Source organism: Lithobates pipiens, unplaced genomic scaffold, assembly GCF_037356315.1.
Source record: "Lithobates pipiens isolate NorthernLeopardFrog02 unplaced genomic scaffold, aLitPip1_a1.2 Scaffold_22, whole genome shotgun sequence".
Classification (NCBI taxonomy): Eukaryota; Metazoa; Chordata; class Amphibia; order Anura; family Ranidae; genus Lithobates; species Lithobates pipiens.
The window spans coordinates 202,003,333-202,029,569 of NW_027507784.1; the positions used below are offsets into that span (position 1 = coordinate 202,003,333).

General features: G+C 44.7%; 1 protein-coding gene across 9 annotated transcripts in view; it reads left to right on the top strand.

Moving 5' to 3' along the window:
• The window catches only part of RBFOX1 (RNA binding fox-1 homolog 1), a 1,314,070-nt gene that overhangs the window by 855,280 nt on the left and 432,553 nt on the right, over positions 1-26,237 (top strand). For all 9 annotated transcript variants that reach the window (XM_077448827.1, XM_077448822.1, XM_077448828.1 and 6 more), the window contains exons 4-5: positions 1,303-1,356; positions 15,156-15,248. In XM_077448827.1, coding sequence (XP_077304953.1) covers positions 1,303-1,356; positions 15,156-15,248 — 147 coding nt within the window. The remainder of the gene's footprint in view (positions 1-1,302; positions 1,357-15,155; positions 15,249-26,237) is intronic.

Below are 26,237 nucleotides of genomic sequence, written 5' to 3' on the forward strand. Positions count from 1 at the left end.
TCCCTCCTGAACCGTACCAGGCCACATGCCCTCAACATTGGGAGGATGCTTTGGGGGTCTGTGACCCCTCAAAGCACCTTGTCCCCATGTTGATGAGGACAAGGGCCTCATCCCCACAACCGTGGCCGGTGGTTGTGGAGGTCTGCGGGCGGGGGGCTTATCAGAATCTGGAAGCCCCCTTTAACAAGGGGACCCCCAGATCCCGGCCCCCCCCTGTTTGAAATGGTAAGGGGGTACAAAAGTACCCCTACCATTTCACAAAGAAAGTGTAAAAAATGGTTAAATAAAACAAACACACTTTTGAAAAATTCCTTTATTAAAAATAAAAAAATAAAAAAAAGATTCCAGCGGCGGTAATCCACTCTTGCTATCCAGCGACGAACGGTCATCTCTCCAGCGATGGCTCATCTCATCCAGCGCAGCGAATCCATCCTTCTTCTGTCTCCGTGGAGGAGACACTGCAGGCATTCCGGCGGCTTGACGTTTCTTATATACGGAGGGCGGGGCCACCCGTCACCTGACCCCGCCCCCCTCTGACGCAAGGGGAAACCCGGGGTTCCCTGTGACGTATGGGTGACCCCGCACCCCTCTGATGTAACACAGGCAGGTTTCCGTTACATCAGAAATATTTTACTCTGCACATGTCTAATACTAACTATCCTGTAAAAGGAAGATGCATTTCTCAGGGGTCTTTAGTCTCTAGTATATGAATGGGGACCTTGGATTGTGGGCTCTTTGAGGGTAGGGACCGATGTGAGTGTGCAATGTACAGGGATAATTGTAGACACTCACTCAGGTTGACCTGGATGGACTGGTGTCTTTATTCAACCTTACTAACCATGAAACTATGAAGTCACATGATCAGCTCCCAGAGACGGGGTCAGGGGAGAGGAGGGACAGCTAACAATGGATACCCTATAGTAAGCCTATGAATGACTTCATCGCCCAGGGATTCCATCTGTTGTTGGCATTGCTGGGGAGATTACAGTAATTCTACAGGATAATTAGTATAGGAGTTAGAAGTGGGTTGGAAGCAGTTTTAGGCGTAGTTAGTTAGAACCTGGAAATGCACTTTAACAAAAGTTTCTGAGCTTCACAGCACATGACCTTAAATTCCCATGCAGACAGGCCTCAAGATGTGTGGCAGAATGTTGGTATTCTTTGTGTCAAAATGCCTTTGTCAGCGGTATAAAGTTATGTATTTCCACCTGTGCTTGCATCAGTTGAGGCTCACATTTAAGTAGTGTGTTTTTAATGTTTTATTATTATTTTTCATGACATTTTTTTTTCTTTCTCCCACAGCAATTTGGTAAAATCTTAGATGTTGAAATAATTTTTAACGAGCGGGGGTCAAAGGTAAGTTATAATTTATGTTTTTGGTCATTTTTGTCTATGAAGTTGTTTTCATTATTGGTAGTTGGTAGGAATAGAGGGGGACAGAGAAGGGGACATAAGGGGACATAAGGACAGAGCAAAGGAAATGGGGACATGGTGGGAATTATAGAGTACATGAGACAGACAGAGCAAAGGAGATGGGGGACAAAAGAATATATCAACAATAAGGCCCTTTCACATGAGACAGACTCTGCTTTGCTCAGCAAGGGATTTGTCTGCTGATCCCTGCTGAGCGGTGTATGACAGGTCTGCATTTGCTCCACTTCAAAAGGTTATTTTTTTGGTCGGCTCCAGACCACATGTTGATTGCAGTTGGATGCAAAACTCTTTCTCTATAGTGATAAAAAAACAAGAAAAGGCTTATCTAACTGACACGATTCACAGTGTCCAAATCCACCTGCAATGCTGATGACCTTTCTTTAAAGTATCATAAGGAGTTACTTTAAGGCCTGAGATATTCTGAGCTCTGATGAGTGTTACCCCGTGTGCCTCACGTCATGAAGATCTTGGTGTTTGGTGCACACTTTGACAACTATTTAGGATCACTTGCTATTTCCACAGTGGAACTCACTAACTGTCATCTCATATAAGTTAAATGTTTAGAAACATATTTATGTCGGTCTGGAATTTGATAGACTAACATAAGCGCTGTTGTAACATAGGACAGATGCAGCGATCCAACTGAACTTTCTTATGCTATTGTTTTGTAGTCTAATATATAAATACTCTGGATTCAGTATAGATTATATACACAATGCATTTGGCAGTGTACAGTATAAAATACACTTCAGTTGGTGTACGCAGTATATAATAACATGCAGCCGGTGTACAGTTTCTAATACAGTGCAGGTGGTGTACACAGTATAGAATACAGTGTGTAAAGTTTCTAATACACTTCAGGTGCTGTACACAGTACATAAATACAGTGCAGCCGGTGTACAGTTTATAATACAGTGCAGGCAATGTACACAGTATAGAATACATTGTGTACAGTTTATATTACACTACAGATGGTGTACACAGTATATAATACAGTGTGTACAGTTTTTGATACACTTCAAGCTGTATACACAGTATATAATACAGTGCAGCCGGTGTACAGTTTCTAATACAGTGCAAGTGGTGTACACATTATATAATACAGTGTGTGCAGTTTCTAATACACTCCAGGTGGTGTACACAGTATATAATACAGTGCAGCCGGTGTACAGTTTCTAATACAGTGCAGGCGATGTACACAGTATACAATACAGTGTGTACAGTTTCTAATAAACTTCAGACGGTGTAAACAGTATATAATACAGTGTGTACAGTTTCTGATACACTACAGACGGTGTTACACAGTATATAATACAGTAAAGCCGATGAACAGTTTCTAATAAAGTGCAAGCGGTGTACACATTATATAATACAGTGTGTACAGTTTCTAATACACTTCAGGTGGTGTACACAGTATATAATACAGTGCAACCGGTGTACAGTATATAATACAGTGTATTGCAGTGTTTAAAAAAAATCCCCATCATGTCCCAAAAGCCACCAAGGAGAGGAATATGCTCACAGGCCACTAAAAGAGGGCAAGCACCCTCTGTGTCTACAGTGAACAGTGGTGGTCGTGGACATGGTTCATCCTCTGCAGGTGGGTCACACGTCTCCTTATTTTATGCTACTGGTCGTGTTATTGAGCCACGACATGCAGAAGAGTTGGTGGAGGGGATAATGAAGCCGTCCTCATCCTCCTCATTCTCTGTCACCCAGGCTCATAGTAGTTTGCCTTCCAATGCAGTTGCCAAAGCACCCTATTCCACTGGCTACTTGTCCACCGTTACTACTTCCACAGTGTTGGCTACAAGCTGCTTGAGGATGTGCAGCAATTTGAAGACTCTGGTGTTGGTTCCCAGGTTGAGGAAGGAAGTAACGTGAGCCTAGAGAGTGAGGGTGCCACAGAAGGACAAGAAACTGGCAGTCATGTTCCCCCAGCTGCATCATACTGCCAAGATTTCTCCAGTGACGAGGAGGGAGGGGACGATGAGGATACTGACTGTACTTGGGTGCCTGAGAGAAGACAGGAGGAAAATGAGGAGGAGGAGGATGAAGCATAACTCCTTTGAGGCAGGATGAACTCCAGGGGTCAGGTTAAGGGCAGCCACCCTATTGCATCACACCACAGAACTCCACAGGTGCAGGGCAATGCTGATTCCCTGCTGACTTGCAAAAGTTCCTTGTGTAGGCTTTTTTCAACACAAGTGCAGCAGATTGCACCATTGCTGTTTGGAATGTATGTCTGAAGGGGATCAAGCATGGCCAGAACAGCAGCTGCTTTTGGCACCACATAATTGACAAGACATATTACGACCTACCATGCAGACCATTGGCAACAGCAACTAAAAGATCCACATCATAGAAAAAGGCTGGCTTATCCTTGCTCCTCATCTGGGATCTCCAACCCTAGTCATACCTCCAGTTCTCTCAGAAAACCTGCACTGAGAGTAATGAAGGTATAGCAAAAAGTGCCACAAGTACTTGCAGCCAATCTGCTAGCAGTACACCACCAATTGATATCAGCTACCACAGTTGATGAATCGTAAGAAAAAAAAAATTCTGTCCCAACCATCCACATGCTCAGCGTCTAAATGCTAGCATGTCCAAATTTCTAGCACTTCAAATACTGCCTTTCAGCTGGTAGACTCTGTGCCCTTTCATGAATTTGTGGAATGTGCTGTACCACAGTGGTAGGTTCCAAAACGACATTTTGTTTCACGTAAGGCCATTCCAGCTCTCTAAATTCATGTGTAAGGCAATGTTTTAGCCTCATTGAACAAGACGTTCAGCAGCAAGGTTCCTACCTCATCCCACCATGCCCACTCATGGTCCAGCAGGCATGGGCAGGGAAGTTACCTTTCTTTCATGGCGCACTGGGTACCTCTGCTGGAAGCTGGAATGGATGAGGGGTAGGGTTCATCATTGAAGCTTGTTCCACTACCCCAACTCCAAAAAGCTGGTGGTGATTCTGCCATGCTCCACACCCTCTTCTTCTTCCTTTATGGCCTCTCCTGCAGAATTGTCCTCTGAATCAACAGTGCTCGATAAGCGCTCAAGGAGCTATGCAAGCAGTCAAGTTAAAAGATGCCACTCGGTGCTTCAGTTGGTCTGCCCAGGGAACAGGAGCAACACTGGGGCAGAGATTCTGTCAGCTATGCAGGGGCAGTCTAAGAGGTGGTTGACACCAGGGCAGCTTGAGCAAGGAATGGTTGTATGTGACAATGGCACCAACCTTTTCTCCACCCTCTGACAGGGACATTTGGCCCATGTTTCATGCTTGGTTCAAATTCTGAATTGGTGCAGTGTTTCTTGACCAGGTACCCAGGTTTACAAAATCTCCTGAGGCAAGCCAGAAAAGTATGTGGTCATTTTCAGCAGGCATACAATACCAGTGCTTGGCTGGCTGACATTCAAAGGGAATTTGATCGCCTCATTTGTGACATGTCCACCAGGTGGAACTTAAAATTGGCAATGCTGCAGTGGCTGCACGCACAGCAGAGGACCATCAATTAGTACCTGTGTGAGTATGGCACCAAGACAGGGTCAGTGGATCTTGTTTTTTTTTTGCTACTCCAGTGGCTACTGATCAAGGATGCATGCACTGTCCTGTCACCATTTGAGGAGACCACAAGGATGGTGAGCAGTAAAAATGCATGAATCAGTGACACTGACCCTCTAGTCTTCCTGCTGGAGCACACACTTTGTGGAATCATGGATAGGGCACTTGAGGCAGAACAGTGGGAGGAAGACTTCCTTTACTCTCAAGGTCCACTTTATGCACATAACATTCCTACGGGGCTGGCAAACACATAGGAAGAAGAGGAGGAGGATTGTCTCAGCATGGATGTAGAGGATATCACAGCAGAAGTCTACAAGGGATGGTTTTCAGTCCCCAGAAACCCAAGGAGTTGTATGTGGCTGGGAGGAGGTAGTCCCTGATAATGTGATCCTTAGTGACCCAGAGGACTCAAAATCAAATGCCTCTGCAAATGTATGCTGCATGGCCTACCTGATTCTGCAAAGCCTGTGAAAGGACCCTAGGATTCATGGTATTAAGGAGAGGGATCATTACTGGCTGGCAACCCATACTGATCCACGTTACCATGGTAAAGTTGCAGAACTCATTCTGCCTTCACAGAGGAAGCAGAGGATGAAACATCTTCAGGATGCCTTCAAGAAAAGTTTGTGTAACGTTTTTCCAGAACCTGGGAGGTTACCATTTCCTAGTGCTGGAGGCTTCTGAGGCTTCGTTCAATCAGAGGAAGACCAGTGGAGAAGGTGGCTGGCTGACCGATGCCTCTAAACATATTTTCAGTCCTCAGCATCAAGGTCTGATAGGTTCAAGCAACCATCACCAGTGTCTGCAGTGTCTAATATGGTGCAGGAATATCTAGGGGCAAGAGCAGACTTGGAGACCTTTTCAACAGAGCATGCACTGGGTTACTGGGTTTTGAGGATGGACCACTGGCCAGAACTTGTTTAATATGCGATTGAGCTACTGCCCTGTCCTGCATTCAGTGTGCTTTCTGAATGCACATTCAGTGCTGCTGGAGGATTTTTAACGGATCAAAGAGGGCGCCTGTCCACAGACTCTATTGATAGACTAATATTTATAAAAATGAATCAGTCCTGGATCAGCAGGTAACAAGCCCCTGATACTGATGTAACTGATTGAATTTGCTATGGATCTGGAATCCCTTGAAGACTGCATATGCTGCCTATTCTATCCTTCCTAAATGATAGCTTCCAACAATATTTTCGGTTTAGGGCACCAACAACACACATGGCCCAATTTTTTTGCACCTGTTTGACAGGGGCATGTAATTACACACTTTTTAAATAATATTTAACAGCAGAGCCCGTTCCTGCACCCAGCAAGAGTAACTGTGAGGGGTTACAGTATCTGGCACCACCAAATCCAAAGGCCCAATTTTTCTGCACCTGCTTGACTAGGAAATGTAATTCCAATTTTTGAAATAATATTTAACAGCAGGACCCGTTCCTGCACCCAACATGAGTAACTGTGAGGAATTACAGTTTTCTGGCACCATCAAAACTGAAGGCCCAATTTTTGTGCACCTGTTTGACTAGGACATGTAATTCCAATTTTTGAAATAATATTTAACAGCAGGACCCATTCCTGTGCCCAACCAGAGTACCTGTGAGGGGTTACAGTGTTCTGGCACCACCACCACCAAAGGCCCAAGGTGATATGATTTAAATTTACAAATACCATACTGGTGACCCCACAATAGGCATACAACTTTTCCTTGGAAGGGAGTTTAATAAGCCACTCATTCAAATTAATAGAAAAGAGATTTCACCTTAATCTGCGTAGAGGGTTTGATAAGAATGTGGAATTCCCTTTCAAAGGCAATGTTGGTATGGTTCAGGAGGGAGGGAGGCACTCACTTGCCCCCCCCCCCCCCTTCCTGGCTTATCAGGCTGCTTGCTCAGATAAGGATCTGGTATGGACTTTAGGAAGGACCCCACACTGTTTTTTTTTTAATTTTGGCATGGAGTTCCCCTTAAAATCCATACCAGACCTGAAGGGCCTAGTATGGACTGGGGGGGGGGGACCCTCACCAATTTTTTTATAGATTTTTATCTATTTTGCTGGAGTCCGGCAATATATTATAGCCACAAGCAATTTTAAATTAAGTTTTTCCTTTAGAAATGTCATTTTGCTGAGGCACAGTAAAACACATCAGAAAGATGTGCCACTTTACAGGCAGGCTAAGCTGCCCCCCCCCCCCCCCCCCAGGCATGATATTTAAAGGAATATTCAATTTTTATTGCTCTAGTGCAAACTGAACCAGGGGGTGTTCGGCTCATCCCTACTGCTTATCAAAAAAAGTGACCTTTTAAACTTATGAGGTTACATGTGCTGGTCATCTGTTGGATATTTCACGCCACTTCACTCAAAAAGTGACAATGCATGTATAAGCAAGAATAAAGCATGCTATAGTGCATTACCAGGACATACTGTGCCGCTTTAATAAAGTAATGTACTGACATCAAACTTTACTAAGATAAAAAGACAAGTTGTTACTTGTCCTAGTATTGCACTAGAGCATGCTTTATTCTTTGCATGAATGAAGTTCCCTGTGGTTGGTACCAGACCAAGCTACCATACCTGCAGTGTTGCTTTTTCAGAAAAGTGATTGTAAATATTCAGCCGATGACAAGCGTATTTGACCTCATAAGCTTAAAGAGGAAGTAACTCTTCCTCTTTAGCTGTACCTAGAGGTAAGTAGAGCCTATAGTAAGATTTACCTGTAGATACTGTAAATATCTCCTAAACTTGCACCATTTAGGGGATATTTACTATATACTTTAGACTGCTACCGACATCATTGGCACATTGGCACTGAAGGAATGGCCCACTCATGTCATGTCTTCAGGTCCCGTGCCTGGCAGCACCTGTGCATGGGAGTGATGTCACTGCGGCTATGGCCAATCACAGTGTCAGAGCCTGCGAACACAGAATTAACTCCGGGAAAGATGTCGGCAGTGTCACCAGTGTGACGGGACGGGTGAACCGTGACGCTTTGAAACTACATTTTCCATGATGCTCATGCACTCTGCAGTGTAGTTGAGCATCATGGGAAATGTAGTTCCAAAAAATCTGGGGTGCCAAGGTTCGCCATCACTGTTCTAAGATAATTATTTCATAATGAGCTAGTATGCGTTTTTGAAGTTTACAACCTCTTCAAGAGGGCACATTTTTTGGTAAGCAAATGGTATATGCTTTGTCTTGGTGATTGTACACTGAATTTGGTGCAACAGCTTGCATTGGATCTGCATAAATTTATAACAGCACCGTTTCATTGGATTTTTTTGTGTGAAATGTATGTTTTATGCTTATTATTTATTGTACTAGCCCTTTGGAATGTATATATATTATTCTCAATATCTATCACACTAAAGCACCTTATTGTGGTGCACACTTATGTAGACAGGAGAAGAGCTTCTGTAAATTTTCCTGCTTCACCCCAGCTAGGTTCTGCATATTTTCAGTCCCAAAGTCAGGCGATTATTAGACAACTCAGCTCCGTCTGACTTGGGCATGGGCAGCATGGCGAGTACTGGAGGGTGCATGTGACATGCATTGTGCTTGACTCCTGTTTCCACTAGTTTGAAGAAGACAGGAGGGAGGGGGAAGAAGGACCAACAGCCTGCCTGAGCCCAGTCAGCCTGCAGTGTCCTACAGCCCACCTTCCCACAGTGCCCTACAGCCTGCATGCATGGAATGGACAATGATGTAAGATGGAAGTGTGACTGGGCACCCTAGGGTAAGGGAGGAATGAGGAGGACATTGATATAAGGGGAACTCTTATGTAAGGGGACTCAGAGCCCTCTTTCATCATAGTTACCCCTTTCAGTGTAAAGGGACATTCTGCAGATTCTGATAAAAGAGCTCATTCAGACAGGCACTGATTCCTGTCCTCCAAGCAGAGCTGCTGTCTACCGTGTGTCCATCCACCTTGGAGCTGTGTGCAGGCAGCCCATAGAAGTGCATGCAGACACAACAGGTGCTTTCAGATCTGTGCATCTGCTCCTGCCCACATGTCAAATTTTGACATGCAATTTTGTCTGTGCAGGCGGTGTGTTTGCCTTTATTTCTATAGGCTGCCTGCATGCAGCTCCAAAGTGGATGTATGTACAGCAGACAGTTGCTTAGTATAGGGGACTGATCTGAATGAGCCCTAAGCGGGAACTCTGCAGACTTAGATGTAAAGGGGGCTCTGGGAACCTTAAATGTAAGGCAGGAATGTTGAGGACTTTGATGTAAATGGGAACTCTGATGTAAGGGGGGCTCTGGGAACCTTGATTGTAAGTAAAGGATGCAGGGGAACTCTTTTGTGAGGAAAGACTTCTGGGGATTTTGATTCAGGGAAAAATATGTGCACTCTAATGTAAAGGGGGACACAAATGTACAGAGGGAATGCTGGGGACAATTTAGGGGGAACTCTGTGGACTCTGATATGAAAGGGAGGCTCTGGTGTAAAGGGAAAAAAACTGGAAACTCTGAGATAAGGGAGCACTCTGGGGACACTGTAAGGAGGGAATCTGGCCATCTGAGATTCTAAAGTGCAAATAAAGTGTATGTCATATGGGGAAGGGGTACCAAAATGTACCTTTGCCTAAGTAGATGAAAATCCTTGCATTGTGTATGTGCAGGAAATTAGGGACATATTCAGAAACAGGGAAAAGGTATAAGATTACTATAACTTAGGTGACACTATTTCCAAGATCTACTGGATGATCTTTCAGTTGCTTTCAGTGGCGGCTGGGGAAGTTTTAGGATGGGGGGCGCCAGACCTGGCCTTCCTTTTTGCCCATTCCCACTTCCCATAAGCCCTACCCCTTATATAATCCACCCACTCCGTCCCCTGTATTGTAGCACTTACCTTCAATGGCACGACTCCTCACTGAATCCACTGAACGTGTCCTAGTCGACTTCACCCCCACAGTGATGCATTGTACAGCCCACTGTCCTCGCCTCTGGTTTTCCTGTCCCAGTCCACTCCACCCACCACAGTGATGCAAACAGGACTGCCCACTGTCCTCTCCTCTGGTCCCTGCCATGCCAATTCTATGCCTAGTAGGGCATACTGATGAATCCCACTAGAGTGGGAGTGTGTGCAGGCACACAGCTTGCACCCTGCACATGCCCTAAACACGGTCAAATCAGCTTCCCAGCCTGCAATCAGCTGATTGCAGGCTGGGAAGCTTCCCATAGACCGCTGCATGTCTGGCACCTGGTCCCTCTTAAAGTGACAATTTTTTTTTTCAAAAATGTTTTTTTTCCTTTAAACAGCTTGAGGGGGAGGCGCCCAAGTGACCCCTATGGACGGGCTGCCACTGGTTGCTTTGGTGGATCAGTCTGAGTCTCCTCATATTTACCATAAATCTTTATTTGTAGCCTTTTAAGTACATTCTAATATTAATAATTTGTTACATTTTTGCATAGGACAAATTAAAACATTAGGTTGACCCCCTTCCCTATACTTGACACTAGGGATGAGATTGCAGTATTAATACATCAAGATAAAAGGAACAGCTTCCCCTCCAGCTGGTTGTTAGGAAGCCAGCAGCTTTGTGGCCTAACAACAATAAGTTCTCCCCACTGAGATGTCAGCTGGTGAATACAAGCTGACAAAAACATTTAAACAGAGGAAGGATTTTTTTTTTTAAGAAAAAAACTGTGTGAGCCTTCCCCTAATATTTATATCAGGCCCTTATAAGTTTTAAGGGGGTCCCATGCAAATAAAAGAATGTGGCCCTTAAATTCTACACCAGACCCTGATGTAAGCATGCAGCTTAGCTGGCCAGAAAATTGGGAGGATGAGTGTGAGCCTAACCTTCTCCTGAAACATACCAAAGCACATGCCCACAACATGGGGGGTGCCATGGTACCCCCATTGACAAAAAAAAGGAAACAATAAATGAACACACTGACAGACAAGTAATTTCTTAAAAAAAGTCCCAAGATGTAAAATCCATCATCAATCATATCATCCAGCAATCCACTTCAATGCCTCAATGAATTTTGCAAGATGCCAACCAAAAGAAAAAGATCCCACTGATCACTGACACTGTATGATCCAGTCACTTACATGTGCCGAATGATATCTCTCAGGGCTCCAACAATAAAATTATGCAAAGGGTAGGTGTCTCCTGGGTGATGTGATTGACCAAATATGGATATGACCTTATTTGGTCAGTGATGTAACCTTGGAGAAACTGCCCCTTTGTTCAGTTTTAGCAGCAGGGCCCCAGTAGATGTAATTTGACACAAATAAATAATGACAGTAGTGAATCGCAATGGAGAGATTTTTTTTTTCTTTTGGTGGGTATCATTCATCCTGATTGACATGGATCTGCTCCAATAGAAGTGATTGATGATAGATTTACATAGTTGAACTTTTTAGGTATTAAGGGGCTTTTCAAAAAATGTAAGTATGCTACTCCTTCACATGGGGGTGGTATCTGGAGCCACCTTATTTTTAAAGAGGCTTCTAGATTATAATAAGCTCCCTTCTCAGACCACCACAATGGCTGGGACAGGGTGCCCTTGTCCTAATCGACATGGGGTAAAAGGTTCTTTGCCAGGGTGGTTCTCCCTTTATGTTGAGGGTATGTGGCCTGATATGGTTCAGGAAAGGGGCCGCATGCTGGTCCCCCTTTTCCTATCCAGCAAGGCTACATGATTGGATATAAATTTTGGAGGGAAATCTCACACTTTTTTTCTTGTATTTCGCTTGCAATCCCCCATAACATGTATACCAGATCCCAATATAGTAGGGATCTAGGGTAAGATTCTGGTATACATGAAGGTGATTTCAGGCTGATTTTTTTTTTTTTTTTTACAAACAGAAGTAAGCAGTCGGAAAGCTGTAATTGGTGAGAAAAGTCACCTGATTTTTTTTTTTTGCTATGTCAGTTTTGCTGCAGTGGGCTGTATGCATCACACATATTTGCAACTTTGCACTGGCAGGTTCAGGGCATCCCTCTACAGACATGTTATTTGAAGGAATTTATCATTTAATGTTTCACTTAAATCATATTTGAAATAGCTGTTCCCCAGCAAATTGAATTGAAGAAAAAAAATTGTTTTGCTTTGGTACATGTTCCCCAGAGTAGTGTCCAATACTCTTTACTGGCATTCAGCTCCCATTGACTTCCCAGGGGGGTTTGGATTTGGCACCCACATTTTAGTAATATTCACTGAGCTCACCTCGAACTGAACCCAGGTATGTTCAGCTCATCCCTAATTTTGGGAGCATTTATTAAATAAGTATATTGCTAATGTAAGATTGCTACATCTACCTCCAGTGTACCAACAATCTTTTTATTAAAATATTTTATAAGCCGCTGCTGAAAATTTTATGCAGCATACCACAGACATTTCAAGGGATGCAAGGTTAACTACTGTGTACTTAAAATAGAAATATTGTTTTCCTTTTTGAAATAATCAAGGGTTTTGCAACCCTCCCTATTTGCCAGCGATAATTCGATTTCTCATTACAGAAAATAAGTTCATGTTTTCAGAATAAAAAGAAAGATTTGCTGAAAAGGTATTTTCCTGTTATTGAAGTGGAAGTTGGTAATATAATCTAATATGCTCTCAAGCAATTACCCTGTGTATTGCTCCAATTTACTGTTGTACAGGGTTTTTATGCTGAGGGAAAAAATCCCTTGACTTCAAGCCTTTGAATGCGTAATGTGATTTGTATACATTTTCTTACTAGTACATTTTACGGTCTGCCTATTCTGAGCAAATTATTTTTTTCTTATACATACTGAAAATGTGGATGATAATGCCATGTCTATGGATGACTCTAGGAGTCTGAAACATATTTTCAGATAGGATCATTCTGTTTAAAAAAATAATAAAAGCATAGAGTGAGAGTAGATTAGTCAGAAAAATTGGCACGTAGACAGACAGACTGATATATATATATATTTATTAAGTATTGTATGGCACATTTTCAGTGTAAATACAACATAGGGTCTTCCTGTAATCCAAGAGTATTTTTTAAATGTTCTCAGTACATTATGTATTAATACCTATATAGGTAAGCAAACTACCACTTTACATTTCACACCATTGCCATTGGTTATATTTTGGCATATTTTTATTTTATAATTACACACATCTTTTAATGGCTAGTGTTGAATCAAGTTAGGGAGGCAGTTTATATTGTGAAAACAGCTGTCATAGATTGTAGATTGTATTCTGTATGTGGCTGGTATGTACAAATATATTATAAATGTACATATTTTCAGAAAATGTTAATGATTTTTATTTAAATATGTTTATATGTAGCAGACAGGGGCAAGGATGGAAATGCAAGCTGGGTACTACCTTTTGTTTTTATTTTTTTTTATATATTTTCATTGTAAAAGTTTTAAGTTGTAAAGCTTAAAAAGGACAACATATTGTCAAAGGCAATGGAAAGTACATAAACCATTAAAATGATCCATGTGACACAAAAGGTATGACAAAGCTAGCCAAAAATGGTTCTGTATCCATAGCAGCAATCAAAAGACTGATTTGATAAAAAAAAATAGGGGGGGGTGCAGCACAAACAAATACATTCAGTGATAAACTGTTTATATTGGCCCATCAGTTCGGTTGCACAATGAAATAACACAGTCCAGATTGTATGCTACAGCAGAGCTCTGTATTATAGCCGTTAATCGTAACACCTTATGACAATAAGGCAAGACTAGGGGAACTTCTACCATACGTGGGCATGAGATGCTTCTTCCCTGCATTCTCTCCAGCAAAGAGGGGAGGACTTAGGAAACATTGCCCTTACTTTCAAAGCCTTGTAATGCCATCTAGTTAGATAGTTATAGATGACCTCAGCCATTTTCTATGCGATAGAGGAGACGTGAGATAGTTGTGGAAATTGTCTTTCTGTTTCTCTATGAGTGTCATTTGGAGATCTGATTCCAATCTTGTGAAGTAGTCCAGACATAGAGGACCTTGTAGGCCAAGGAGGGTTTCATGAAATAATAATATATAGGGAAATGGAGGATTTTTAAAGTGAAAGATGAATTCTACGGGATTCGGGTCCTTTGAGGACTGTGAAGGTTGTGATGAAGAGCAGATGGACTGTGAGAGTTGCTTGTAGCACCATTGATCCATAAAAGAGGGTGGTATTGTCCCAGTAATGCTGTACCATGACAGCATAGCCAAATTATTAAAAACGTGATGAAGTTGGGGTGAAATCTACGGGAACCAAGATGCAAAGTCTTTGTCCAGAAGCCCAGGCAAGAAGAAGTGTTGGGTACAACCTTTTGAAATAAGATAGTCCTGGGACCACATACTACCCAGTCCCTATTCAAAAATATCATAAGCATCCCACTGCAAGGACTTGGAAGTGGATTTGCCTTTCGTGAATAACTCCCTTTGTGTATTTTTTAAAGGAAAGGCCAAAATAAAAAAAAATTGCAGTCACTAACATTTAGGAAATATACCATGTGAAAAAACACATGCATCTGGCTATCTGTGAAGTGGACAAAGACAGGCTGTGACTAAACCAATTGCAGCCAGAAAAAAATAGGACATTATAGGACAAAATAGGACATATAGGACATAGGACATACTACGGACGAGGATGAGAGGATGTCCGTGATAGGCGGAACACTGACTGCTGGGAAATTGAGTGTTCCGCCTATCACAGACAGGGATGCGCGGCTTTTGAACAGAGGAATGGCCGCCGTCTGTCAGACGAGGCGAGCATGGCACACAGAGGCTGCAGATTGGCACAGGTAGGCAGGAATGGACGGGACACAGCGACGGACGGGACACAGCGACGGACGGGACACAGTGACGGACGGGACACAGGGACGGATGGGACACAGGGACGGACGGGACACAGGGACGGACGGGACACAGGGATGGACACAGGGATGGACTGGACACAGGAATGGACACAGGGATGGATGGGACACAGGGATGTCTCACCCTCGGCTTATACACGAGTCAATACGTTTCCCAGTTTTTTTGTGGTAAATTGGGGGCCTCGGCTTATATTCGGATCGACCTATACTCGAGTATATACGGTAACTTGTGAAGTAAACCTTTCTTTAGAGAAAAATTGAAATTAAAATAGCAAAGTGGGAAAAAAAAACTGAGCAATAAAAAACAAACTGAAATGATATGCATTTTAATTAGACCTTTTCTCTCCTGCCTTCAGGGATTTGGTTTTGTAACTTTTGAAAACAGTGCTGATGCAGACCGGGCGAGGGAGAAATTGCATGGCACAGTGGTAGAAGGCCGTAAGATAGAGGTGAGTGCTTAAAATATATTTTAATGTATTTCATAAGTTGCTCACTCATTTATTATTTACTGTATACTGTATAGACATGTGCACACTGACATTTTTTGGGGGGAATTTTGTTTTCGTCCGAAAAATACATTTATTTAGTTACTCGCAAAATTCATATCTATTTAATTTAGTTTCGTTAAAAAATGCATTAGTCCGAAAACCCAAATAATTAAGGTTGAATCTGTCATTGAAGGCTTATGATGTCTGTCGAATGTTCTAAGAAGATTTGCCGGAACAGCCAACCTGTATGACACCGCAATCATACATTTCCGTTCCCTTTGAGCGTAGCGACGCACGGGAACAGAGTTTGGCGCCAAATTCAAAAAGTAAAAATCACAGTATAGATTCAGTATACTGTAATCTTACAGATTAAAGTACTGTATCAAATAATTACACATCCCCTTTGTCCCTAGTGGTTTGCCCAGTGTCCTGCATGCAGTTTTATATTATAAATACTATTCTTTATGCTAGGAAACTGGAGATTGTCCATAGCGACCAACAAATTTCAGTTTACGTCAAAAGTGCTTTTAGACTAGCTAGAAAACTGAAATAATAAATTATAATCACTTGCAGAATTGAGCGATAGTGATTTGTGTGGAAATTCATCATCAAACACTAAAAGTAATGACAGCGACAATTCTGCAACGGAGCTGTCTTTGTGTTTTTGATTTGATTACATTATTGAATAATTTCTATTATTATTATATTATTATTTGTTATAATTATATATATATTATAATTTATGATTTCATATTTCAAACTTTATCATACCCGAAATGTCTATTACAGGTCTACAATATAAAACGCCAAATTTCCATGGAAAATAATGGTACCACTTTCAGCACCTAAAATCTGAAATAATCATACCGCTAGGGAGGTTAATTTTGTTTCCTTAAAAAATGCATTCGCCTAAAAATCCAAAATAATTAAGGTTGAATCTGTCATTGAAGGCTTATAATGTCTGTTGAATGTTCTAAGAAGATTTGCCGGAGCAGCTAAACTGTACGACGCCACAATCGTACATTTCTGGTTGAATATTCCGCCTACAAGCTATAGTAGAATTCTAATGTTGTATGACACTAGTAATAATTATATTTATTAATTATTATTACTAGTCAACCAACATTAGAATTCTTCTATAGCCTATGGGTGAAGAAATTGGCCATAAATGTTCGTTCGCGGCGACTGCTTTGTCGAATCTTCATGTCAAATGTTTTATCTCTATGTCGAATAATCTTGGACTAATAGAGTTAGGTTAGGCACATTCAACCTTTTTTGCTATTGTCTCTATAATGTTGAATCTTTTCTCTCTATGTCGAATCTTTTCTCTCTATGTAGAATAATCTTGAACTAATAGAGCTAAGGTTAGGCACATTCAACCGCAGGTTCGATGAATACAGATCGCTATTGTCAGCGTCATGTTAAATCTATATACCGTATATACTCGAGTATAAGCCGAGATTTTCAGCCTCTTTTTTGAGGCTGAAAGTGCCCCCCTCGGCTTATACTCGAGTCATCGCTGTCTGCCCGCTCGATCAGCGTGTCGAGCAGACAGACAGCGGCCATTCTATAGTTCAAAAGCCGCGCCTCCGGCTCCGCCTTCGCCTGTGATAGGCGGAACACTGAATTTCCCAGCAGCCTGTGTTCCGCCTATCACGGACATCGTATCATCCTCGTACTACGGACGAGGATGATACGATGTACGTGATAGGCGGAACACAGGCTGCTGGGAAATTCAGTGTTCCGCCTATCACAGGCGAAGGCGGCGGCGCAGCTTTTGAATTTTACAATGGCCGCCGAGGCGCCGACGAAGAGGGCACGGGACGGAGGCAAGGCAAGGCACGGCACGGGACGGGACGGGACGGGACGGAGGCAAGGCACGGCGGCTCGGCACGGAGGCAAAGAGGCTCGGCACGGGACGGAGGCTCGGGACAAAGGCTCGGGACACAGGTAGGCTGGACACACACACACACACACACACACACACACACACACACACACACGGATGGATACACACACACACAGGGATGGATGGATGGATGGAGACACACACACACAGGGATGGATGGATGGATGGATGGAGACACACACACACAGGGATGGATGGATGGATGGACACACACACACACAGGGATGGATGGACGGACACACAGGGATGGACGGACACACAGGGATGGATGGACACACAGGGATGGACGGACACACACACAGGGATGGACAGGCATGTCTTACCCTCGGCTTATACACGAGTCAATAAGTTTGCCAGTTTTTTTGGGGGTAAATTGGGGGCCTCGGCTTATATTCGGGTCGGCCTATACTCGAGTATATACGGTATATCGAACTGTTGCAACGAAAATAAAGCATTTGTTTATGTTGGATCTTTCGGGTTTTGGATTCTGCGCGTTCGTTATCGTTTGTTAAGATAATGTAAATACCAGAAATCCGGACAAAAATGCATTCGGACGAAAACTAATGCACATGTCTAATACTGTATGTAAATTTGATTCTCTAGTTATAAAGGTTTTTTTTTCTATAGTTTTTTCATACGCCTTGGCCTTATGATTATATTTCTTTTAATTTGTCTTTTGTTTAGCATTTCCCTATTTTAATATTTTGGGTACAATAAGGCCATTACTTTTTTCCATTAAAAAAGTATGTTTCGTGATTTTACTACACTAGTTAGTACATCCCCTAAATATGTTAAGGATTTCAAGAGAAACCTAAAGGAATTCTATGGTCAAAGCATACAGTGCTTTGAAAAAGTATTCATACCCCTTGAAATTTTCTACATTTTGTCATGTTACAACCAAAAATGTAAATGTATTTTGTTGGGATTTTATGTGATACACCAACACAAAGTGGCACACAATTGTGAAGTGGAAGGAAACTCATAAATGGTTTTACATTTTTTTTACAAATAAATATCTAAAAAGTGTGGCGTGCATTTGTATTCAGCCCACTTTACTGTGATAGCCCTAACTAAAATCTAGTGGAACCAATTGCCTTCAGAAATCACCTCATTAGTCCATCTGTGTGTAATTTAATCTCAGTATAAATACACCTGTTCTGTGAAGCCCTCGGAGGTTTATTAGAGAACCTTAGTAAAAAAAATACAGCATCATCAAGGCCAAGGAACATACCAGACAGGTCAGGGATGAAGTTGTGCAGAAGTTTAAAGCAGGGTTAGGTTATAAAAAAATATCTCAAGCTTTGAACATCTCAAGGAGCACTGTTCAATCCCTCATCCAAAAATGGAAAGTGTATGGCACAACTGAAACCCTATTAAGACATGGTCGTCCACCTAAACGAACAGGCCAGGCATGGAGAGCATTAATCAGAGAAGTAGCCAAGAGGCCCATGGTAACCCTGGATAGTGATGGCCGAACGGTTCGCCCGGCGGTCGTTTCGCGGCGAATTTCCGACTTTCGCCGTCCGCGGGTTCGAACGCCTTTTTCCGTCGTTCGCCCCGGCGGACTTACGTGTTTAATGTATACAAGAACTTTAACCTTTCGTGACACGTTTATCATGTGTTACAGGACAACCAATTGAGACATGACAGCTCATGGACACTTGGACATTCCCCCTAACCTATAAATACACCCGATCCGGTGGCCATTTTACATTCTTTCTTCTGTCACTGTAGGGAAAGGATCCTGTGTGGAGTAGGGACAGAGAAAACGCTAGCTATTTGGTACACAAAAGTTCTTTTCAGGACTGGTATAGGTGTTAGGTCAGCAGCCTGAGTTTCTTTTGTCAGTTTAGATAAAGGGACAGAGCGCTGTATGCTGCTATTTTAGGGACAGCTCAGCCAGATTAGTCTTTCTTCATCATCATCATCATCATCATCATTAGCTGTTACTATCAGGTCCACAAAAGAGCTGTTCCAGCTAATCGTTCCAGCCTACTCTTTTTTGCCAATTTGTATAGGGACAGGCAGGAAGCAGTGTGTCAGGCAGTGAGGATAATTTTAAAGACTTGCTGTTACTATTAGTTCCACAAAGGTTCTTTTCAGGACTGGTATCAGTGGTACGGTAATAGGCTTGTACACGTATAATATTCTTTCTTCCAAATATAGAAAGAATATTATACTTGACTGCTGCCCTTCTGCTGCAGTCTGCTAATCATTCACAACTCACTTGTTCCACAAAGCTCTTTATCAGGACTGGTAACTTGGTCTGTCTAGGGTGCTACGGTACATAGGCTTGGGTGCGGTACAGTCTGCTGTTCTGTAAGGACCGCTATCGGTCCACAATACATAGGGTTGCCGTGCACTACTGCTGACCGCTGCCCTATACTGCAGCAGTCCTTCAGCGGTATAGGGACTGACGCACAGTCTGCTAAACACTAATACACAACCTGCTTGGTCCACAAAAGTTCTTATAAGGACTGGTAACTTGGTATAGGGTGCTACGGTACATAGGCCTGAGTGCAGTACAGTCTGCTGTTCTGTAAGGACCGCTATCGGTCCACAATACATAGGGTTGCCGTGCACTACTGCTGACCGCTGCCCTATACTGCAGCAGTCCTTCATTGGTATAGGGACTGACGTACAGTCTGCTAATCACTAACACACAACCTGCTTGGTCCACAAAAGTTCTTATAAGGACTGGTAACTTGGTATAGGGTGCTACGGTACATAGGCCTGAGTGCAGTACAGTCTGCTGTTCTGTAAGGACCGCTATCGGTCCACAATACATAGGGTTGCCGTGCACTACTGCTGACCGCTGCCCTATACTGCAGCAGTCCTTCATTGGTATAGGGACTGACGTACAGTCTGCTAATCACTAACACACAACCTGCTTGGTCCACAAAAGTTCTTATAAGGACTGGTAACTTGGTATAGGGTGCTACGGTACATAGGCCTGAGTGCGTTACAGTCTGCTGTTCTGTAAGGACCGCTATCGGTCCACAATACATAGGGTTGCCGTGCACTACTGCTGACCGCTGCCCTATACTGCAGCAGTCCTTCAGCGGTATAGGGACTGACGCACAGTCTGCTAAACACTAACACACAACCTGCTTGGTCCACAAAAGTTTTTATAAGGACTGGTAACTTGGTATAGGGTGCTACGGTACATAGGCCTGAGTGCAGTACAGTCTGCTGTTCTGTAAGGACCGCTATCGGTCCACAATACATAGGGTTGCCGTGCACTACTGCTGACCGCTGCCCTATACTGCAGCAGTCCTTCATTGGTATAGGGACTGACGTACAGTCTGCTAATCACTAACACACAACCTGCTTGGTCCACAAAAGTTCTTATAAGGACTGGTAACTTGGTATAGGGTGCTACGGTACATAGGCCTGAGTGCGTTACAGTCTGCTGTTCTGTAAGGACCGCTATCGGTCCACAATACATAGGGTTGCCGTGCACTACTGCTGACCGCTGCCCTATACTGCAGCAGTCCTTCATTGGTATAGGGACTGACGTACAGTCTGCTAATCACTAACACACAACCTGCTTGGTCCACAAAAGTTCTTATAAGGACTGGTAACTTGGTATAGGGTGCTACGGTACATAGGCCTGAGTGCGTTACAGTCTGCTGTTCTGTAAGGACCGCTATCGGTCCACAATACATAGGGTTGCCGTGCACTACTGCTGACCGCTGCCCTATACTGCAGCAGTCCTTCATTGGTATAGGGACTGACGTACAGTCTGCTAATCACTAACACACAACCTGCTTGGTCCACAAAAGTTCTTATAAGGACTGGTAACTTGGTATAGGGTGCTACGGTACATAGGCCTGAGTGCGTTACAGTCTGCTGTTCTGTAAGGACCGCTATCGGTCCACAATACATAGGGTTGCCGTGCACTACTGCTGACCGCTGCCCTATACTGCAGCAGTCCTTCATTGGTATAGGGACTGACGTACAGTCTGCTAATCACTAACACACAACCTGCTTGGTCCACAAAAGTTCTTATAAGGACTGGTAACTTGGTATAGGGTGCTACGGTACATAGGCCTGAGTGCGTTACAGTCTGCTGTTCTGTAAGGACCGCTATCGGTCCACAATACATAGGGTTGCCGTGCACTACTGCTGACCGCTGCCCTATACTGCAGCAGTCCTTCAGCGGTATAGGGACTGACGCACAGTCTGCTAAACACTAACACACAACCTGCTTGGTCCACAAAAGTTTTTATAAGGACTGGTAACTTGGTATAGGGTGCTACGGTACATAGGCCTGAGTGCAGTACAGTCTGCTGTTCTGTAAGGACCGCTATCGGTCCACAATACATAGGGTTGCCGTGCACTACTGCTGACCGCTGCCCTATACTGCAGCAGTCCTTCAGCGGTATAGGGACTGACGCACAGTCTGCTAAACACTAACACACAACCTGCTTGGTCCACAAAAGTTTTTATAAGGACTGGTAACTTGGTATAGGGTGCTACGGTACATAGGCCTGAGTGCAGTACAGTCTGCTGTTCTGTAAGGACCGCTATCGGTCCACAATACATAGGGTTGCCGTGCACTACTGCTGACCGCTGCCCTATACTGCAGCAGTCCTTCATTGGTATAGGGACTGACGTACAGTCTGCTAATCACTAACACACAACCTGCTTGGTCCACAAAAGTTCTTATAAGGACTGGTAACTTGGTATAGGGTGCTACGGTACATAGGCCTGAGTGCGTTACAGTCTGCTGTTCTGTAAGGACCGCTATCGGTCCACAATACATAGGGTTGCCGTGCACTACTGCTGACCGCTGCCCTATACTGCAGCAGTCCTTCATTGGTATAGGGACTGACGTACAGTCTGCTAATCACTAACACACAACCTGCTTGGTCCACAAAAGTTCTTATAAGGACTGGTAACTTGGTATAGGGTGCTACGGTACATAGGCCTGAGTGCGTTACAGTCTGCTGTTCTGTAAGGACCGCTATCGGTCCACAATACATAGGGTTGCCGTGCACTACTGCTGACCGCTGCCCTATACTGCAGCAGTCCTTCATTGGTATAGGGACTGACGTACAGTCTGCTAATCACTAACACACAACCTGCTTGGTCCACAAAAGTTCTTATAAGGACTGGTAACTTGGTATAGGGTGCTACGGTACATAGGCCTGAGTGCGTTACAGTCTGCTGTTCTGTAAGGACCGCTATCGGTCCACAATACATAGGGTTGCCGTGCACTACTGCTGACCGCTGCCCTATACTGCAGCAGTCCTTCAGCGGTATAGGGACTGACGCACAGTCTGCTAAACACTAACACACAACCTGCTTGGTCCACAAAAGTTTTTATAAGGACTGGTAACTTGGTATAGGGTGCTACGGTACATAGGCCTGAGTGCAGTACAGTCTGCTGTTCTGTAAGGACCGCTATCGGTCCACAATACATAGGGTTGCCGTGCACTACTGCTGACCGCTGCCCTATACTGCAGCAGTCCTTCATTGGTATAGGGACTGACGTACAGTCTGCTAATCACTAACACACAACCTGCTTGGTCCACAAAAGTTCTTATAAGGACTGGTAACTTGGTATAGGGTGCTACGGTACATAGGCCTGAGTGCGTTACAGTCTGCTGTTCTGTAAGGACCGCTATCGGTCCACAATACATAGGGTTGCCGTGCACTACTGCTGACCGCTGCCCTATACTGCAGCAGTCCTTCATTGGTATAGGGACTGACGTACAGTCTGCTAATCACTAACACACAACCTGCTTGTTCCACAAAAGTTCTTATAAGGACTGGTAACTTGGTATAGGGTGCTACGGTACATAGGCTTGAGTGCGGTACAGTCTGCTGTTCTGTAAGGACCGCTATCGGTCCACAATAGATAGGGTTGACGTGCACCACTGCTGACCGCTGCCCTATACTGCAGCAGTCCTTCAGCGGTATAGGGACTGACGTACAGTCTGCTAAACACTAATACACAACCTGCTTGGTCCACAAAAGTTCTTATAAGGACTGGTAACTTGGTATAGGGTGCTACGGTACATAGGCTTGAGTGCGGTACAGTCTGCTGTTCTGTAAGGACCGCTATAGGTCCACAATAGATAGGGTTGACGTGCACCACTGCTGACCGCTCACCTATACTGCAGCAGTCCTTCAGCGGTATAGGGACTGACGTACAGTCTGCTAATCACTAACACACAACCTGCTTGTTCCACAAAAGTTCTTATAAGGACTGGTAACTTGGTATAGGGTGCTACGGTACATAGGCTTGAGTGCGGTACAGTCTGCTGTTCTGTAAGGACCGCTATCGGTCCACAATAGATAGGGTTGACGTGCACCACTGCTGACCGCTGCCCTATACTGCAGCAGTCCTTCATCGGTATAGGGACTAAGAGTTTTGTCACAGGGTCATTTAAAAAATGACAGGCAGAGGAAGAGGCAGGCCCTTCCGCAGGGGTGGTAGGGGTAGGGCAGGAGCAACAGGCTTGAGCCAAAGTGGGAAGTTGCAGAAGGTGCGTTCAATTACTTTAAAGGATGCACCAGACTTGGTTGAGTGGCTCGCTCAGCCTTACTCTTCTGCACCCTCCTCATCCTCTCGATCTGCACCCTCTTCTTCACTCTCTGCTATGTGCACCCCCAAAGACACTACCACCAACAACACGACCACCACCACCACCACCACATACCTTCCGCTTGAGTCACTGGAATTATTTTCCGATCCATATCAAGAGGACATTTCTGATGTGCAGCCACTCTTGGTATTGGATCAGGAAGAGGAGGTAGCAACAAGCGCTACTCAGCAGTCTGACGCCAGTACCCAGATCAGCCCAAGGAGGAGGTTGGTCCCCGGTGTTGCTGCCTACTCTACTTATAGCGGTGGGGAAGGTGACGTTGATGATGACGTGTCTAGTGATGTCACGTGGGTGCCCACAAGAGAGGAAGAGGAGGGGAGTTCAGAGGGAGATATGGACCAGCAGATAGGGAGGAGAAGCAGCAATGACTTACATTGCACAGCAGGGACAAAGCAGACTGCAAATGTATCAGGAGCGAGTCATCGACCATGTACGGTCACATCTGGCGCTCCCAGGACACCGGCACATGGCTCCGCAGTGTGGGCTTTTTTTAACGTGTCCGCTGCTGACAATAGCGTTGCCATCTGCAATCTTTGCAGTCAACGCGTTAGTCGCGGTAAGCCCAATACTCACCTAGGGACGACCGCCTTAAGAAGGCACATGAGCAGCCATCACCGAGCCCAGTGGGAGCAACGGAACACACAAAGCCACACTGCAGGCTCTCACCGTCCAGCCTCGTCTTCTACTTCTCCTTCTCCTCTCTCCTCACAATTGTCCTCCACTCCACCTTCCATCACGCCAAGCTCACATTTTTCTGCAAAAAGGCAGGCTTCCGTGGGCCTAATGTTTGAGCGTAAAAAAATGATGACGCCGGATAACCCTCTTGCCCAACGGTTGGCGGCTGGCTTGTCAGAACTCATAGCCCGCCAACTACTGCCATATAAACTGGTGGACTCGGAGGCCTTTCGCAAATTTGTGGCCATTGGAACACCACAATGGAAGGTCCCAGGAAGGAAGTATTTCTCAGAGAAGGGCATCCCAGAGCTATATGGCCATGTTCAGCGGCAAGTGAATGTATCTCTGGCACACAGTGTCGGTGCCAAGATACATCTGACCACAGACACGTGGTCTAGCAAACACGGGCAGGGAAGGTATATCAGTTTTACTGCCCACTGGGTGAACCTTCTGACGGCCGTCAAGCATGTAACCCGTGGCACCCGTGTAGATTTGGTTTTACCGCCACGGATTGCATGCAGGCCTGACTCTTCTTCTCCTCCTCCTACTCCATCCTCCTCCCTCTCCTCCTCAGCTGCCTCCTCCTTTTCCGCTGCTAGCGTCTCTTCCACTGCACCGCCCAAGCTCCCCAGAACCTATTCCACATGCCAGGTGAGACGTTGCCATGCCGTGCTGCGTCTGTTGTGCCTGGAAGCAAAGAGCCACACTGGCCCGGCACTCCTTTCAGCTTTGCGTTCACAGGCAGATGAGTGGCTAACACCGCTCAATTTGACAGTTGGTAAAGTGGTGTGTGACAACGGTGCCAATCTGCTTAGCGCATTGAAACAGGGCAAAATCACGCACGTGCCGTGCATGGCACACGTCTTAAACTTGGTCGTGCAGCGATTCCTTGTCAAATACCCTGGGGTCCAGGACATCTTGCGGCAGGCAAGGAAAATCTCGGCCCATTTCAGAAGATCTTACACGGCCATGGCTCGCCTTGCTGACATTCAGCGGCGACACCATCTGCCGGTCAGACGTCTTATTTGCGATTGCCCGACGCGATGGAACTCAACCTTCTATATGCTTGATAGGCTGCTCCAGCAGAAACGTGCAGTTAACGTCTACCTGTATGAACTCTGCGAAAGAAACGGTTCTGGGGAGCTGGGTTTTTTTTCACCGCGCCAGTGGCTGCTCATGCGCGACACATGCAGACTTCTGCGGCCATTTGAGGAGATCACCAAACTGGTCAGTCGCAGCCATGGCGCCATCAGTGACATGGTACCTTATGCCTTCTTTCTGGAGCGTGCATTGCGTCGTGTCATTGATCAGGCTGTGGAGGAGCAGGAGCGGGAAGATGAGGAAGTCGCAATGCTGGATGAATTCCCAGGGGGGGCTACTCTATCTGAGACAAGTCAACAACAGGAGTCTGATGAGGAGTCAGAGGAGGATGGTGCCGGGGCGGATGAGCAGGAGCAAGAAGAGCATGCTTTAAACCTTTCTGGGATCCCTGTTGTGCGAGGATGGGGAGAGGAGAATGAAGAGGACGACATTATCCTGGATGATGAGCAGGAGCCAGGCCACCACACCGCTTCCACTTTAGTGCAAATGGGGGCCTTCATGCTCCAGTGTTTTAATAGGGACCCCCGTATAAAAAGCATGAGGGTCAAGGACCAGTACTGGGTGGCAACGTACTTAGACCCCCGGTACAAACACAAAATGGCGGAAATGTTACCGCCGTCGCAGAGGGCTGTCAGAATGCAGCACTTC